This window comes from Hermetia illucens, chromosome 2 (assembly GCF_905115235.1).
Source record: "Hermetia illucens chromosome 2, iHerIll2.2.curated.20191125, whole genome shotgun sequence".
Classification (NCBI taxonomy): domain Eukaryota; kingdom Metazoa; phylum Arthropoda; class Insecta; order Diptera; family Stratiomyidae; genus Hermetia; species Hermetia illucens.
Window position 1 is genome coordinate 108342677 of NC_051850.1, and position 19880 is coordinate 108362556.

A 19880-nucleotide genomic window follows, 5' to 3' on the forward strand; every position below is an offset into this window, starting at 1 on the left:
ACATGTTCGTCATCTCGTCAGCCGATGTCAATTCGCATCATTCCCGAGGTGACGATTTTGACATAGCAAAATGTTGGTACAGTAAAATCTCCATAATTCGTATGGTCAAGGGCCTGACTGTTTGGTACGAATTATCGGGAGCACAAAATAATAAAGGTTCACTTTTACCATAAGGCCGGCAGATTTGTATGATTCAGCCAGTATACGAAATATCGGGATGCCACTCTACTACCTTTTCCATGAATTACATTTCCGGTCGAGCCAGTAACCGCTTTGATTGATACCATTAAAATGATCTGAGTTTACGGAATATATAATACCGGTCCACACCGCCTTGGCTCTCACTGGGAATCTGTTATACATTACCCCCTTCAGCCTTTCCCAGTTGTGTCTAAGAGACACATGACGTAGGTGGATGGCTTGCCTGGAGGTTTACCAGTCTTAGGCACCAGTACCAGCCTCTACCGCTTCCTTGATGCGAGAAATGTCACTCTGTCACATGAACTTTTCTTATAAACGGTTAACACGAAATTCTGTGAAAAGGTGCATTTGAACCGAGGTTTCCGTCTTCGCAATTCGACTTGACCCAGCATTAGTTTGCCAAAAAAATGACTTAGTACAAACATTATCCTTTCACTTACAAATACAACTCTCCCTGAACTCCACTTTTCACATACACTGTCCCAACCCAGCCGCCACGCTCCCATACACATGTTACACATTCGCTAATAATAAGGTGCGGCTAAACGGGACAACGATGGTGCTGAATAGAATTTATGGAAAGTCATTTATTTTAATTATATCGACATACGACGAGAACAGCGTTTATGCGATGATGACGACGACAACGATGGCGAAAACAATATATGTTTATTTTAGCATGTTAACTTGCTTAGCTGAGTTTGGTTCACGGTGCCTTCGGGGTTCCACTTTGCAATTTCACCACAAAGAGAAACGCAAATCTAAAATTAAAACATGAAAATCCTTTTTATGTTTTGTTGATGTATCCATCGTTTCTGTCTTATGGTTGGTGATGGTCACCATATTCTCAAAATTTGTACTCTTTTCTGCGTTTTGTGAGGCATGAAATGAATTTTTGATGTTAGATTTAGAGGCTTTTATTTATATCTGCGATTTCCCGAACTAGAGAAATGAAGTTAACCTACAAGAATTAGTATAGTAATTTAGGACGGTGCAGTGAATGAGTTAGTTGAGCGTCAGTCTCTTGGTTTCATTTAACTGCGTTTGAATCCCGGCTTTATCGTAGAAGCTTTTGCATAACTCTGCGCTTGCCCCGCTGCTATAGACTTATCACCGCCATGCTTTCTAATGTAGCTTATGTTAGCTCCGGTGTAGACTTTTTTTAACTTTTTATTGACAATCTTTTTTTAGCTTACCGTGTTCAACAACCTAAACTTCCCAAATTAAGTGCAGTTAGGGGTGAGTACTTCGCCACAAGCACTTTCAATTAATAAAGCCCCTAACCTTTTCACGTCCCATTAACAATCTTCTAATCTTTCAATCTGATCGGAGGTTGGAAAACAACAAAATCTCATGAAAATCTCTTCAAAACTTCATTACGGCCCTCCCTACATTTATCGTCATATATTGAACTTTTTCTTTCAACTTTTTGCGTCCCTTACATCCATCCGGGAGCGGCGGTTGTTATTATTATGACTATAGTCAGTATCTTTTCTGTTGTTGTCCGTTCCCTTAACTTTTTTTTATATATTTTTTTCCGTCTTGAATAAATTTACATATTTTGATAATATATTTCAAGGATTCAAGAAAATTTATACGTGTGTATTATGGAGAAATGTTAGCAGACAGACTCTGAAATAGATGCAATTTACTATAATGGACCTCGTTCCCCAATGTTATCTGATGTGTTGGTTGAAGATAAAGAACAGGCCAAATTAAATCGTTAATGGACTCTGCTCCCTGGCCCCTTTTTCGACAATGGTAGTCTTGTGAAATATTAATAACGTCCTAATGTCATGTTACATAGCCTGGAACTAATAGCATTATTTGAGGGAGGGTCATTCTATTAATGTTAATATTTATGTAGTTCGCTTTTCGCAATTTTGGCTTGATATTTTCAGGGTGTAGATCGAATTTGATGGTAATATTAGTCGACATTTTGCCTAATGAGTTTTTGTCCAAACTGTGAGCGATTTATCGTTTCAGTGTCGATTTCTAACCGAAAACAAACACCATCATATTTCCCACGACGACGAGAAAATTTTGAAGTTATCCACATTCGCTGCTGCTCCAAACTTTACCTAATTCCCTCAATTAATTTCATCTCATAACCTAGCTCAATAATTTTTTTATTCCTCTTTCCATGTTATTATAGTATTTTTAGAGCTCTCTTCTCGTCTTCCCCAAAGGAAACACAACAAACCAACGCAAGGACAAAACATTTTTTACCGACGTCGTCTGGAATTATATCTGCTCCGGGGGGTGATTTGAGACGACCACCGGCCGGCGGATAAAATCCAACTAATTATCCAGCTGAGTACTAATTGCAAACGATAAAACAACTTTTTATCACGCGAAAACTCCTGCTGGCTTCTTCAAAGATTATCTCATAAGAAAATCTCGTGATAGACCTTTTTTCCCTTGTCTGGGTTGTGAGGTTGGGTCGCTTCGGGAGTTTTCTTGTGCTTTCTTTTATTGAGAGCTTCCAAGGGAAAAAATCCCTGTCTTTAGACAGTTTTGTGTATAGGAAGAGAATAGCGAAAGTCAAAGGGTCAGCTGAAGGAATAGAAATTGAACGAGGAATAAATTTAAGGATTCACTTTTGTGTTTTGAAGGCGTGAAAAATAAGCTAGAGATTCGAGAGTTTTCTATTTTTGCTTCTGCTTCAAAGACAAGGCTTATTATTATATATCTAGACCTTTTTGCTTAGAATGAAAATAGAACGAAAGATATGACCCAGATTTAAAGTAGACTATATTGTATATATAGTGTGTCCGGATAGCTGAGTGGTTAGAGCGCAAGGCTGTCGAACGGAAGGTCGCGGTTCAAATCTTACTGGTGGCAGTGGAATTTGTATCGTGATTTGACGTCGGATACCAGTCGACTCAGCTGTGAATGAGTACCTGAATCAAATCAGGGTAATAATCTCGGGCGAGCGCAATGCTGACCACATTGGCTCCTAGTGTACCGTTACGGTCTTGAATGAAGTGCTCTAACACACTTCAAGGCCCTGATCCAATATGGATTGTTGCGCCAACGATTATTATTATTATATATTAGATATATGAAAAGTATCAAGAAGAAAAAGCTTTATACCTAGACCATTACACTCTTTGAGGATCGATTAATATCATAAATTAAAGAGAAAGGCAATAACACCATCAATCGAAACCAAGTCTATCACTGCATTCTCAAAATGTAAATCCTTGACATTACAGAAAAAACATACATAAAGTCAGCTCCCAAGAAAGATCATACTCTCAACATACCAGTCTCCAGCAAAGCTACCAAGTCCATTGAATCTTCACAAATCCTTCAAGGATTTTCCAGGAATCACACTAAGAACCACATTTTTCCTTCGTTTCTTTAAACATGTAAGAAAAGATTTGAACGTCACGTTTCTCTTCTTCTATTCCAACCAAATCTTAGCAAAACTCTTTCTCCATCTTGTTTTTGGCACGTTCAAAATTAATAATGAAGGCAATGCTTCAGAAAATTGCAGGATTTTCTACAGAAAAAAGTGTAGCACGAGAGAAACGGTAGATAAAGTTTATTGAGATTCATTGATGAATAATGTGGAAAAGGACGTTGAAAAAGTAGTTGGGAAATTAGATGAATGAAATTCCGACCAACTTGGGTTGGCTGTCTTGCTTGGGTTTGTTTTACCATCGATGAAACTTTTGGACGTGGAAGCTTGAGTTAATTGAAACTCCGTTTCAGAATGGGATAATTTTGTGATGTTCGAGAGGAAGGAAAAACTATATAATTTAATTAAGAAGGTAGTAGACCTTATAAGAAAAGTAATAAAAATATGAAATGAAAATGCATTTCACATATGGTCCAAAAATGTTCGAACAGCGTCCTGATTGCTTAGTTGGTACAGTACCAAATTTTCACAACTGAAGGTCACATCCTAAATCTCCTTGGTCGCGGAAGAATAATCCGGGATGTGCGCAATGCTGACAGCAGCGTACCGTTACAGTCTCAAAGTGCAGCCTTCCAACCCATTTGCTTTCTTAGGCTCGAAATATAATAGATTATCACGCCATTGTTTAATAATATTAAGTTTAGACGTATTGTCTTAAGGCTTCATATAGATCCTATAATAGGTTCTTTACATGCAGTAATATTCGGCTCCTTATTCCTTTATGGAAAAAACTACCTTCGAGTGCAGTTCCAAATTTCCCGATATTTATCCGAATATTCAAAACCAATTAACAACATTCTCGACTTTGCGGAACCAAGCAGTAACTGGCTTTACGTGGTTTACCTAAGATTTTGAAGTGTGCCATTATGCTTAGAATTTAAGGGGGTTCTCCATACATACAAAAGAGGGTTTGCATTTTTTTCACCATTTATAGTCAGGCCCCGATTAGTACCTCTCAAAATTGGTCTCAATTTTGGCTTTTAATTCACAAGGGGAGGGCGGTTGCTGAAAATTGGCCATTTCTGCCACGGACCCATTAATAACATCTAACCACCCAAAAAATCTGCCACTTCATGGTACCTACGTTCCGAAATACCCTCCATACCGGTATCCGTCCAAATAAACTTAATAATAGTATATTTCTTTAATTTTTAGCAATTAACTACAGAGTCCTCTCAAGTTCAGCTTAGAATCATAAAATTGTAACAATATTGGCTATGATATAGTTCATGATGCTAGTAAATTTGGTGAAAATCGCACTATTACTAACAAAGTATAGCAGTTGTTGCTTCAGTGCAAACTCTAAAATTTTGAATGCCAGTAGCACGCGACATAATGTATGCATATACATTAGGTGCTAGGTACTAATGGGACAAATGTCTATTCAAATGTTTTTATAAGAGAAACACACAAAAGCGTTGAACTTCTGGTTTCCCGACTTCTGTTCTGTTTGATTACGTTCTCAAGCCGGATCGAGCAGCATGGAGACAAATTCATCTCTATTCAGAGCCGTTTCGGTTCCGAAGCTCTGGATTAACTCATCATCATCATCAAGGGGCCAACAACCGGTATCCGGTCTAGGCCTTAATAAGGAACTCCAGACATTCCGGTTTTGTGCCGAAGTCCACCAATTCGATATCCCTAAAAGCTGTCTGACGTCCTGACCTACGCCATCGCTCCATTTCAGGCAGGGTCTGCTTTGTCTTCTGTTTCTACTATAGATATTGTCCTTATAGACTTCCTGGGCTGGATTATCCTCATCCATACGGATTAAGTGACCCGCCCACCGTAACCTATTGAGCCGAATTTTATCCACAACTTTATGGTCATGGTATCGCTTATAGATTTCGTCGTTATGTAGGCTACGGAATCGTCCATCCTCATGTAGGGGTGCAAAAATTCTTCGGAGGATTCTTCTTTCGAACGCGGCCAAGAGTTCGCAATTGTTCTTGCTAAAAACCCGGATTAACTCTCACTTTGGATTATTCGGTTCATGTTTCACTATGCGATCTTCATATCATATGTTATGCTTGTTTGAACTGTCTAAAAACTACTTTGCTTTATTCCATTACCATTGAAGTCATTTCATGATCATTTTCATCAAAGGTTTATAGTATATGCCATGCATAAAATTAGTAAACCTTCGTAGTAACAGCAACAAAATTTCTGTCTTCCGTCTTGTCAATCGTCGTATACTTTCGCCTATCTATACCTTCGTGATTTTTATATGAAAGAGCTTGATGGGCGTAGGTCCACGCTTTTTAAGAGCCCCTTCCTCGTTACTTTCTCAGCCATCATTACTTTTTCTGCTATTATGGTTACATCATTCTTAACCGAGACCGCATTTGCTCTAATTCCTAGCCCTGGCCATTCAGTTTCTTTTTGTACTCCCCTTGCCTATTTCAAATTTTGGGAGTCCTGTTCTTGTTTCTGAAGTTACACCGTGCTGCCTTGTTCTTATGAAACCAAAGATATATATCCTTAGCCGCACTCCTTTTAATAAATTAATTATGACCTTCGATTAAGATGTAACATTCACACCCCAAAATGGCAGAAATAAAGCGGAATAATGAGAGGTGCTGTATTATTCTGTCTGAATCAAAAATCAAGCTGTACTCCAAAAATAAAAAGTACGACGGACACTATTAACTCATCAGCCGTTGCCTCATCTTTACCTGAAGAGCAGGTCACAAATCACTTTGGTTTGGCCTGTATTTGGCCCATGCAAATTTTCCTTAAAGGATTGAGAGAATTCTAAACTATCTTCTAACCACATTTAGTCACGGTGCTCCCCGACAGAGATGAGACAGCGCCTGATGAGTTGGCTCTGCCCTAGATAAGATCATCGGATGTTCTTTTTTTTTCTTTTTAATTAAAGTCGAGTGCCAAGCCCAAAAGGAAAGGTGTTCCAAAAAAATTGGGAACATTTTCCCACAAATTGGTCCGGCCCATCATGAAATGGATGTGAAGTTAAGAACTCCTCAATCATTAGTTTCTCTGGTACCTTGTTGTATAATCTATCCAGTTGTCTGTAAGACAATAAGCTTGAATGACGTACATACGCTCACAAAAATTTCATAGCGTCAAATAATAATATTCGTTGGCGCGTCCCTCCAATTGGATCAGTGCCTTGGAGTATGTTAGGGCACTTCATTCAAGACCGTTACGCTACACTACAGGATCACAGTATCCTGTAGGATACAATGTGGTCGGCAGTGAAGGTTGTTGTTAGGCTTATAAACGAGACAGTATTGTACTAAGTCGAAAACCTTCCTTATAAAAAGATAACAGGTCATTGTAACTGTCCTGTAATTTATCCCGAACAAAATTTCGGTTTCCAGAACTGGGAAGAGCACATGTTCAACCGAGTGACCGGTTCGGTTACCAAACTAGAAGCCTGGAATACAGTTGTTCTTATGCAACGCATAACTATCCTTGACTTAATGAACCGCTTGAAATTATGGCGGACGTTAAAGAGAATAAAGGTAGGATTGTACCTATCTGTGCAAAACATGACTCTTCGACCAAGTTTTTATCTTTTGAGCGCTTGCAAGTATTCCCGGTAAGTACGAATTCGTGGTGGACAATCCCTTTAGCTTGATCTCGGATTTGCTTCTACGTTCGTTTCCGAACCCGATTCCTATTCAAAAATCCTTGACGCAGCACAAAATTAGTATTTTTTTCACGCATTTTCAAGAGTTTCTAACATCGTAGCGTTCGCATGTCTCTTTGTTTGTTTCTTCTATTCTTCCATTACAACGTCATAAACCATTGTTTCCGTCGTGTTTACAATTCCCTTCTTTTCTTTCCTGATCCTTAAATGACTTGCTTTTTGTATAGATTACCGATTTACGCGCCTCGATGTTCTGTTCTCTGATGAAAGCTGAAGCTGACTGACGCTTCAAGAGCATATTTTCACAAGTTCACCAAATAAGGCACTGCCCGACAAGTCTTAGTTTTACAACGAATCCTTTTTTGAGTATAAATCGTCTTCTATGGACATGCAACTGTTATCCCACTAATAACGGGGGGAAATAAATTACGAATTTCACTGCAGGTCGTTAAAATACACTTAAAAAATCTTGCATTTCATATTCGAGAAAAAGTCTTCTTTATTAAATAATTAAGTCACCTTTTTAGACCGCACCCACAAATCCGCCATTTGATCCCCATCCCAGTCGCAATAGTACATCTACACATTCTGATAATGTTGATATTTAATTTATTCCGTTTTTAATATATATCATTTCCCTTGCAAATTTATATTCCATTTAGCATTGCAATCTACCTCTAACCCTCAACATCCTTTATTAAGTTTCTCTTTTATAATATACGAATTCATTTAGCCATCAAAATGAGCCAAGGCATTATCGGCGGGCCGACGTCGCATTCATAAATTTAATGTGCCTCTTCCATATATTTTTTTTATATTTCATATAACATGCCGGAGCCATTATTCCCTTTTGGTTCGCATAACGCGGCTCCTGGTTCTTGTTTCTTTCTTTTTACCATTTTTCATTTTTATACTTTTTTATGAGTTTGTTTTTCATTTTGGCCATGTTTTAATTCTTTCCGCCCCCCATTTATTGTCTGGGCTTGGTTTAATGTTGTCTTTTTTCTTTCCCTTCTGGTTTTTTCATATTTTTTCATTTTCCCCATGTGGAGCATATTGTTTCACTTTTTCGCTTGGGTGTTGTTGTATATAGACATAGGTTCATGTATGCATCGATTCATTTTATTACTTATATCCTGGGGAGACTGGCAAGTAGAAGTTTGTCTTAATGGCGGCAGACAGGTGTATATGTTGTTACTCATTCTAACCATTTTCACAAGTTTTAAATGTAAGTGGAGCCTTGCAGACAACTACCCAGGGTCATCCCGATTTATTCCAAGGAACGTCCTTCCATGGACATATATTTCCATCGCACAACATTCCATTAAACTTATGCTTCCCAATTATCACGACAGTGAAGCCTTTAAATTGGATTAAGTACTTAATGCAGGAAGTAATAAAACTGTTCATCATGATGATTCCTCATTGTACAAACATTAATAAGCTCTACACAAAGTATGGGCAAACATATAAAGAGAATTCTATACTTAGTATACTTCGCGATAAATTGATTGTGTCGGCCACATGTCATAAAATTGCCTCCATCGACCGAGGCTAATATTGTGTCTCCATTTTTAAATTGGAAAAAGTGGAGTTGCGGAGATCATGCGGGTCTCTGGTATCGTACGAAGATATCGAAAATCGGTGTTTTATCAAAGGAATTAATACAAACGAATAAGTGTATCGTTTCCTGAAAGTTTTTAGAACTAGTTGAGTACCTCAGTAGCAACATCACATATGCTACACAGAGTCAATTAAGCGAGCAGCGCCATTTTTTGGAGATCCGTAGATATTGGGGCTGTCCTTCTTAAACACAAAAATTGCCACTTGCATCAACCACCCCTGAAATTCACCATTCAATTGATGCGACCTCATCATGTTAAAGCCCAGTATATGCCACTCACATGATGTCTGTGTTTATTTTTCCACAATTCACACAACAATGCACTCCAAGTATAGAAATAAATGTGAATTAGACTAAACATAGAAGCAATTGTCGTCTAAACCATTAATGGCGGTCACATCGTGAAAAAATAGGTTCTTTGAAAAGAACGACTGTGCATTGCCAGCAAACTAGCACGAATGGTTACCGTCTGTCCATCCAATACCCACTTAAAACAAGAATAACAAAGCCATGCCCGAAAAAGTAAACAAACATTTCTCTCAATGTAATTGGAGAAACTTGAGAAAATAGGCGTCATCATAAAAGTAGAACGGTTTCATTTTTCTCCTCTCCCATCGAATTTATTATATTAAACAGACGACATAAATATTGCATGATATTGTCGAGAATAAGTGGCAATAAAACTATATAGTTTTGCTCACAAATATAAACCTTCCATTAGTTCACACAAACGATATTATCTGACCCTGTCGAAGGTATAAATCAATTTTATTAGCAATTCAATTCTTAAAAAAAGTACGACCAAGATAAAATCTAGGTCAGGCAACTTAGTAAACGAGCGAGTGAGCAACATAACTAATTCCTAAATTTGGGGTGAGGAGAGTATCCTATGATAATAGCAACTACGTGGGTGAGTGAATTTCCGTTTGTAAAGTTTTTCTATTTTTGCACGAAAAAGAATAATAGCTGGGATGGAGGGAACGACAAAATTCTAATTTACGTCCTAATGGAATTGACTTGATTACGGGATCAATTAATTTGTGAGCTATGCAAATCTGCGAGGTCAGGATCGGGGGCGAAAATTTAATGAAGCTAGTTTGCGTATTCTCGGGCTGCAACGAATCGGGGAATATGTCGACAAGGATATAATTAATTGTCTTAACAGGCTATTCTTCGGAAAACAAGGGGAATTTACAACACTTTCTTCTTTGATCCTTTCTTTCGTAAGCTTTATTTATCACTTTAAATATAGAATAAATTTAGTAGTGAATAGTCTGTCCTTTTTTATGTTTTCAATTAAATTTTATATTTTTCTTTCTCATTTCAGGCCCCCATGGCCTTCTACCCAACCTGGCAAACTGATCCATCACAGAGCTGGCAAAATCAGTTTATTCAACAAATTCCACAAAATACCCCTGCAATCACATCTTTAAACTCAATTGATTTCCAACCACAAGTAAGCTGATACCATACAATCAAAACTTCTTCAGCTAAGACGATTTTTCTTCCACTTTCAGAGTTACACATACCAACCCAACAGCTACGTTCAAACTGGAATTGGTTTCGATCCAAACTATGGTCGAACGTATGGCGCTCCGGTCCAACGTTATGATTTCCAAACACAGCAGATCACACCGATCAACCAAGTCTCTCTACAAAGTGTCAGCTTCGCTCCGACCGTTACTTACGCCGGCCAAGTATCAACGGCTCCAGTTCCACCAGTTGTTTTACCAAATTCCCAACAACAACAGCAGCAAAATGAACTCTCGAAGACGGTGTCGGGAAACGACATGCCTGGATATCCGCGAGTGAACAGCGTACCGCCGCGCTCACTCAATTGTAACGGGTATTCAGGCGACTTTGGCGGTAATCAACCACAAACCCAATCCACACGTGGCAGCAGTAATCCTAGTGCACACGCTCAGCAACAGTCGCAATCACAATCGCAGTCAGCGATGCAACCACCCGCGGCCCAAACGCAGCCGAGCCATGCCCAACAGCAACCGGTACCGCAGTCACCTAATAGGAACATGATGAATCAGCAACAAAGACATGTCTCCCAGTCCCCGAATCATGTTCCCCAATCACCAAGCAGCCATAACAGCCATATGAATCAGTATCCCATTCAGCAATCCCCTAACCATAATCAGCAAATGCTCCACCCTCATCAAGGAATGCATACTCCGAATGCCGCCCAAACTCAACAAAATCACACTGCGTCACCGAGTCATGCCCAAATGAACCAAGACTGGAACTGGAACGCTCAGCAACCCCAGAACGCTTCATCTGATATGTTCAATCAGTCAGATCGTGTTAATTTGAATACTCGTCTAAAAACTATGATTCTAAGTAAAAATGATCCGAAAGAAATGTCTGGTCCAGCTGGACAAATGCCAGGTCCGAACAATACACCCGGAGCATCTGGCGGTCCTGGGGGTGTGCCTCAACAACCTCAAAATCAGACCGGTCATTTTTTATCGTATAGCCACCATCTCCGAGGCGATCCTATGAACGCCAATGGTTCGGCAGCAGGAACTGATAGTAGCCAGCCGGCTGGTCATCAACAAGTAATTCCAGCAGGCTCAGCTCCCTCTGCCCTGAATGAACCTCTCGGAGGTGGTGGCGACGCAATTTGGAAACCTACAGGGCATACTTTTAAGAAACCCGGTAGTTTCCAAACACCTGAACCACAGCCAAACAAAATTTCCAATAAAACAAGTACAGATATTGATAAAAGTATAAATGATCCCGGAGGCGGTGGAGGACCAAATCCAGGGGTGCCCACTAAACATGAGAAAATTACACCCTACCAAACCGCTGGGCCGACCTACCATCAGGATGGAATGGAAACAAATCCAGCTCATGTTGTTATCAAGCAAGAACCCGGCCTTATGCCCCAGACGAAAATGGAGGGATACGAAAGGAACTATCAAAATTTCATTCAGTACGCTGACTATTGCCAAACACAAGAACAAAACCAATCTTACGGAAGCCAAGACTATCAATCCCAGCCAGCGAATTATCAAAACCCATCAGCTACGTCTGGTTCCTCCTCAAACTACTACGCTTCTGGATATCAACAAAACTTTCAAAACTACAATCAAAACTATTCCTCCACGAACTCATCATCATCATCTTCGTCGTCGTCTTCCTATAATTGTCCGCCACCACACGGGCAAACGACAAAATCTTCCAATCAACATCATCAATCACATCACCATCTAGCGGAATTGGAAACTAAGCCACAAGCGATAGCGATAAATTATGAGAAGGAGATTCCTGCACACACATATCCTAATCCAAATGCACCACCCCTTGATCCGTCAAAAGAGGGCATAGACAAAGTGACGGGATACCCGTTCCTAGGCGAGGGCGGACCAGCTGCAATCAAAGATCCAGTTGGATATTCTTGCTGTCGTCGTGGTGGAACTCGAAATCCAACCACCGAACATTTAAAAGACGGAAGCTGTGCTGGGTTGCAGACAAAAGATGAAATATTATTAGAAGACGAGGAAGAGGAAGGTGCGGAAGGCGGCGATTCGAAATCATCCAAATCGAAGGATAGCGAAAAGACAGAAGGGGAAGAAGTGAAGGTGAAACATGAACTGGTTACTCCATTGATTGATACATCTGACCGTCTAGAGAAGGGTAACAAACCTGAAGTGCCAGACTGTGATTGTTTTCCATCGGATAAAAATCCACCGGAGCCAGGCAGCTATTATACGCATCTTGGTAGGAAGCTTTACCATCACTTCACCGGAAAAATAGCTAACGTTACTAACGTTTTTTAATACAGGCTCAGCAGCAACTTTAACAGAGCTCAGAAAAGAGATCGAAGATCGTGTTGGAATTTCGGGAAGGCAGCTACGTATTGAGAAGGTAGTATATACTGGCAAGGAGGGCAAAACAACGCAAGGTTGCCCGTTAGCTAAGTGGATTATTCGACGAGCAGACCCCGAAGAAAAAATCTTAGTCGTAGTGAAGAAAAGACAAGGGCACAAGTAAGGAAACTTCAAATCTTATAAGGGACTCCCGTTTCAATAAGACTTTACCTTTTTATCCAGGTGCAAAGCAGCTTTTATTGTAGTGTGTGTGGTGGCATGGGACGGTATGCCCCGCCTGGAGGCAGACAATGCCTATAAAATGTTAATAGGAAAACTCAACAAATTCGGGTTGCCGACAACTAGAAGATGTGCAACCAACGAGAACCGAACGTGTGCTTGTCAAGGTCAGTATTCGAAAACTCCACATTTGGTTTTGTAGATCGACTCTTGCCGGCAGCAAAAAAAAAAACAGTTTGAGAAAGTGTGCATTGTTTTACCAAATTTTATTCACGATAAAAGCAGTCAACGTTTTATTTTTTATCTTGAATTAGAAAACACTTGAGGAAGGCAATCCTAGTCTAGGGACTCATCCAAAAAGGCGTTCGTATGAAACCTCACTGGAAATTTTCAGGTAGTATGGAAACCGGAATAGCCCTATGAGAGCCCATTCTGCAAGAAAAATCTTAAGAGATACGCTTTCAATTATTTCCGGATGGTCCCCTTTTGAGGGTTTTATGGTTGCTGTGATTACGTCCATATCGCAAGCAGAGCTTTTTGTAAACTTATTGTATGGAGTTGTTATGAATTTAAATGTTTGCAATCGCGGACCTACGTCCATTTGGATTGACAATTGTAGTGTGGTGTTGTAGTGGTTATACAGGACCACCCAAATCTATATTCACCTCAACTGAAATCTCTCTTCGATGTGAGCTTGCATGCCTCGGTGCTATCCAGACTCAGTCATATGACGTTGTGCGCTGGAAATTTTAGCCCTTCTTGCGCAAATATAAAAAAATTGGGCATTTAAGTTACAGACTTGATTTCCAGTGAAAGCGATATTTCGTCGGTCACTCTCTATGGAGTTTCAAATGTGACTCCCTTCAATGATAATCGTGGCGACGACGAGGCACATTCGTTTTCCTGTAGGAACACATCGCGCCTGAGCGAAAACCCCAAACTTCCCTTCTATTAACATTGCACTCACACAACTCGTGCGAAATTGGGCAATGGCAGATTTCTTTTATTATAGGGAGGGAGGAAATGTTGGCAAAGTTTCGAAAATGTTGTAATATCACCGAATTTTGACAGAAAAGTACTCGAAAATAGTCAACGGAATTATTTGACGAATTGAGTAAACTAAAAAAAGTTCAAACAATGGAAATCTTTCACGCCAAATCTCCGACGACTTTGCAAGCACTCCGTTCAAGCCGCGAATCATTGTGGAGTTGTGCTTTGCAACTTTTGAATCTTACGCCTTCATTACGGTAGCTAGGCCTTGTAGTCCTGATATAAACGCTGAGTCTGCATTGTCACAAATTCGATCCGCGCCCGAAAAACAAAGGAAGAAAAAGTAAAATGACCCCCCGTTGAACCCCATGGACCTTAATTACCGATTAGGTGATGGTAGCGAGTTAAACTGCTACCAATTGTGGGCAGCATATAAAACGTTAGTTTGAAAAGAATTTTGTTTAGCCGGTTTTACTAGAAGTCGAAAGTTTATGTTAATTTATTTATTATTTTTCTGGTTGAAATTCAGACATCATTAATAAATTCTTCTTTTTCTCCATAGGCCTTGATCCAGAAACCTCTGGTGCCTCATACAGTTTTGGTTGTTCCTGGTCCATGTACTACAACGGTTGTAAATATGCTCGTTCAAAAACTGTACGTAAATTTCGGCTATCCGTTAAAAATGAAGAGACTGAAATTGAAGACCATATGAACGTCCTTGCGACAATACTCTCTCCCCTATTCCAATCAATATGCCCTAAATCATATGACAATCAAGTTAAGTACGAGAAAGAAGCGCAAGAATGTCGCTTGGGCTTAAAGCCAGGAAAGCCATTTTCGGGTGTTACATCATGTTTGGATTTTTGTGCGCATGCTCATCGTGATTTGCATAATATGCAAGACGGATGTACAGTGCAGGTGGCGCTATTGAAACCTTCAAATCGGGATGGACGACCGCCTGATGATGAACAGTACCATGTACTGCCGCTCTATGTGATGGATACGACAGATGAGTTCGGAAGCGCTGAAGGACAAAAGGAGAAGAATCGAACAGGGGCTGTACAAGTTCTCGAGAAGTGAGTGTAGTGTTGAGTTTTGATTGGTAGAGAATATTTCCTTATTGTTTTGATATTAATTCTTGATTTTTCATTTGTTTAGATATCCTTGTGAGGTTCGAGTACGCTCAACACCTCTTCAGCCCTGTCGACGACATGGAAAGAAGCGGAATGGAAAAGAAACAGAAGATGCTGCTGCAGCAGCAAACAATGACCAGCAGCAACAACAACAACAACAAGCTGCCCAGCAACCGGCTCCACCAGCTCCAACTAAGAAGGAATCAAGCAAGTCAAAGTCGAAAAATAAGAATCAGCAGCAGCATGCCAACGTGAATGCAAATGCGACGACCCCTTCAACCCCGTCGCCTCGATGCCAGACTCCTGTTACAAACAATCCGAGTCCGGCTGGAAGTGCATTCTCCACACCACCCGTTAACCATCCAGGAGCGAATGGCAACAACAACCTCATGTCCTCGAATTCCAGTCTGATGAATATGGCCACCATGATCGATACTTTCACCGATGCGCAGCTTCAATCCAACCAAATCTCCAGCACTGTTCTAGATTCACCATATTCCTACGACTATCAGACTGGATCCTATATTGATTCTCGTAATTACTATGGACAGTGGCCACCACCTCCTCATCCGCCCCCCGCGGTTACACCGAATACCCATACCAGTCCCGCCACACCTATGCAGCACCATGAAACCTACAATAACTTTGCAAATCCAATGACCAATGATCCCACGACACCAATGAATGACATTCGCACAGAAGTGAAGAGCCGCGGAAGCGAAGACAATCCCGATTCAACGACTATTGTAAATACTAGTAATTTAGCTGATGGAAAACTTGTTCCTACACCTACAGCCACAAGCTTGCCAGAGGAGGGATTCGTGAAACCTAAGCCTCCGCCCGAATATCAGTACAGTCAGTATCCAAATAACTATCAAATGTACCCACCCCCGCCGACATACTCGCCATACGACGCGTACAACAACATGAATTACAATTATAGTTATCATCAGCCCTATACTCCATATGGAATGTATCCACAGCAGACCCCGGCTCCTACACCTCCGCCTCCATCGCCTAATTGGAATATGTATCCACCATCAACTTCATCACAGCATCCGCATCCTCCACATCCACCAGCGCCTCCTCACACCATGCATCATCAGCAGACGTATTCTCCTACACCGTTACCACCAGTCACTCATCCGCATCACATGCAGCAGCAACAACCACAACCGCATCAACAACAGCCTCCAATGCCTCCAATGCAACCAATGCAGCAATCGCAACCTCAACAGCAGCCGCATCCGTTGCCTCAACAAAAACTGCCTCCAGCCCAACCTCAGCCACCCCCACCACAGACACAAACGCCTATTGAGACAACTCCTCCGCCGGTTACACCCAAAACAGAACCGATCGGCGAGGTGACAGAAATCAATGAAAATCTCGAAGCTTTCCAAGATCCGCAAATGGGAGGAGTTGCGATAGCACTAGGTCACGGCAGTGTCCTAATTGAGTGTGCCAAACATGAAATGCACGCGACAACCGCCCTTAAACGACCAAATCGCCTCCACCCAACACGCATGACGCTGATCTTCTACCAGCATCGAAATTTAAATCGACCCCGTCACGGAATCGACGAGTGGGAGGAGAAAATGCGTTGCAAAAAAATCAACACGGAAATCTCAGAGGCTAAAGCGAAGGAGGAGGCGAATGAGGCGAAAGTGAAACAGGAACCGATGGATGAAGATGACGATGCCACCGGTCCAAAAAACTTGTCTGAGTCCACGAGCGGCCCAGGTCCAGAGAAAAAAAAATCCAATAGTAAGTCGAAAAAAAACTCCACGGGCGAGCACCAGACTACAGTAGCAAAAAACGAGAAGCTGGTGCTCAGGGCCCCAACACTCACAACGACCTCGTGGACAACACTTTTCCCAATGCACCCATGTGTAGTAACTGGACCATATCAGGAGGGCAATAGCAGCCCCACATCAACAACACCTGCACCACAACAGGTTGCAGCAGCTGGTGGAGCAGCGGCTGCAACACAAGCGTAAATCGGTAAAATTTACAATAATTCAAATAATTTCAGAATCAGAAAATTAGGAAAATTCGCCCATATGAAAATGATAGATAAATGCATATTCCGATTGTGATTCAATATGGAAATGATGAAAGTGGCGCTTTCTAGTCTGGGAAAGCAGTGAGACCAGGTATCGGTGGTTAAATTGTACAGAGAACGCACATATGTAGAGATATTGTTCTGTTTTAACCCGAATACTTACTTGAGATTTTATGTAGAGTTGAAGCATACTTCCTTGCACTGAGAGTGGATGGTCGGCTTTAGTTTTGAGATTTTCTATTATGATCCGGATAATGAATCCCTCGCTCTGATGAGTTTGGAAACCATCAGACTTTTTAGTTTTATATTGTGAACTTGGATTGAGTGGATTCGCTGTCAGTGAGAGTCCGTCCAGAGGACCTGATCTATAAGCCGGTTATCTAGCCCTGAAGACTTCCCTTTTTTTACCCGTAACTTCCAAAAAGGATGTTTCATTATCTCGCAATTTGTTCGACATTTTACGACAACCAAAAACTCCCAAGAAAAATTGTAATCAAATCAGTAAAAATATATCAGAATTGTCAAAATCCGATCCTTTGCTCTTCTGAAATGCTAAGTCCTACGTTTCTTTGTCACAGATATTTCTTTTACATCCATCGTTAATAATGTCTGAACTAAGCTTACCCAGTATATATCACGCGAGAAAAAGAATAAATTCCGTGATAATGAAACTGAACCAATGCCAGGTTTGAAGTAGAACACACAAGTTGACTTCAAAACGAGTAAAAAAAGTGAAGTCTTGCATGTGGATACGTTTTAGGAGCTATGTAGGGAACTTCTTTTAATTTGGAATCGAAAAAGAAAAGTATTTTCGAACTATAGTTTGCAAGTTTCACCGAACTTCTTTGCATCTTTGCTAATTGCCAGCGGCGACTTTTGCACACCATCGATAACTCATTCATGGACATTGTTTCAAAGTTTAGCTGCTTAGGATATGAAGCTAAAATGAAAAGCGATCACACGAAATGAGAAAAGGGATATGAAACAATAGAAGCTCAAAGTGGTTGCCGCATACCTCTCAAATCCATTGTTTTTCGTATGTAATAATAGCAGACTTTAAGCATGGCCAATTCACAAGCATGGAACTGACAGCAAGCATACTACTTTCATTTATCATTAAATCATTTGTTATCATCGCCTCCACCTCCTATTTATTGAATAGTTATTGAGACGTAAACCAACTACCTAAGCTACTAAACTTGCTGGAAATGCAAACTAAATAGCAGCGACATTATATCTCACACTATTGTTTTTACCTTGTTTCATAAGTAGCACTACAACCATCGAGATGACCATTATTGTATCACATTTCTTTGTTACTAAATCTTTCTTTCCATAATTTTTTTTCGTTCATTTGTCATAAATAAAGAGAAACATAACAAAATCATTCAAAGCATTTTTAATTCATTCAAAAGAGTAATTTATTCATTGAAAACAACTCAAAAGCATTATTCGTTGCCAAAAGTACAAACAGAAGAAAGAAAGAATAAAGAACAAAGTAGAACAAATCAAGCAACAACCAAGTTTCTTTACTATTAACTATACGCAGATACGCAACACACAATATATTTGTATTAATTTAATAAATAAAGCGAGAAAGTAACATAGAACCGAGATGAAATCATATTTTAAACTACAATAATTGAATAGAATATGTATTTAAGCAATAGTAACAAAGCATATTATTATCATCACGAAAGAACAAGTAAACCATTATCATTGAAGAGGAAGACACATTGCATATACGAACAAAACTAAACTATAATTGCTAATTAGTAGTTTTATTTTCAATGCACTCACTCCTTACGTTTGTATTGAAGCAATTATTTTTTCCATTGATATAAATATGAAAAAGACGAACGCATATAACAATATATTATTAATACGTATTAAGATATTAAGTTGGCATTGTAAAAATACAAGTACGAAACAACCATTAAACATGCAAGCAAAACAAACACAAGTAAACATTATCATGAGAGTTAGCCATTGGTTAATAATTATTTTTTTTAGAAAATAATAATGACCATATAGTTATTATATTATAAATGATACATAAATGATATCTCATTTTTTTAATTAGTAATTTTACATCGTTTATTCTCTCTACTATCTCATTTTTCTCCTTATGAAATTTTTTTAGACTTAGAAGTTAATTGGAAATAACAATTTTTAAAGAAAGAATGGAAGTGAAAGAAGGAAACTACTCTCTTAATTTTAATTGATTAAAGTAGTTTTATTGAGTATGAGTATTTTTGTAAGTAATAAACTAAAAAAAGAGAAGAAAGTAATTGAATCGTAATGAGGAAAACAAGTAATAAAATGGATAGTACGGACACATTCGAAAAAAGACTCAAGCCAAGAAGTATTACAGTAAATTATGTAGTTATGTATTAAGTATACCAATACATTTTTTGCTATAATAATATTTCGTCGATTTTTGTTCAATATTTTCTATCGTTTTTTCAATATAATTTTTTTTAAAGATTGAATATTTTTTGTTCTTGCTCCCCTTTTGAAACTACACTTTTTATTATCCCCTTCCCTATAACACTACTTGAACACAATGTCCGTGCTTGTTGGAAGCGAGGTCTATTTGTCTCTGCCTTATGTATGATAAAAAGTTCTCCTATGGCATATCTCGTCATGAAAATAAGGAGTCTGCTGCCGTGCTTTGGCCGTGAGAGGCTTGTTTCTGCATCGATTATTTACTGGTCATTAATATAATTTGCCTACCACCTCGGCTCAATGACTCTATCCTTCAGTTGG

At 39.6% G+C, this 19880-nt stretch overlaps 1 protein-coding gene across 1 annotated transcript in view; it reads left to right on the forward strand.

Moving 5' to 3' along the window:
- Positions 1-19603, forward strand: part of LOC119649277 (DNA N6-methyl adenine demethylase) — a 394633-nt gene extending 375030 nt beyond the window's left edge. The window contains exons 6-11 of the mRNA XM_038051364.1: positions 10193-10321; positions 10383-12597; positions 12662-12866; positions 12930-13093; positions 14479-14992; positions 15075-19603. Of these exons, the coding sequence (XP_037907292.1) occupies positions 10193-10321; positions 10383-12597; positions 12662-12866; positions 12930-13093; positions 14479-14992; positions 15075-17046 (5199 nt within the window). The 3' untranslated portion in view covers positions 17047-19603. The remainder of the gene's footprint in view (positions 1-10192; positions 10322-10382; positions 12598-12661; positions 12867-12929; positions 13094-14478; positions 14993-15074) is intronic.
- Positions 19604-19880: the final 277 nt, after the last annotated feature.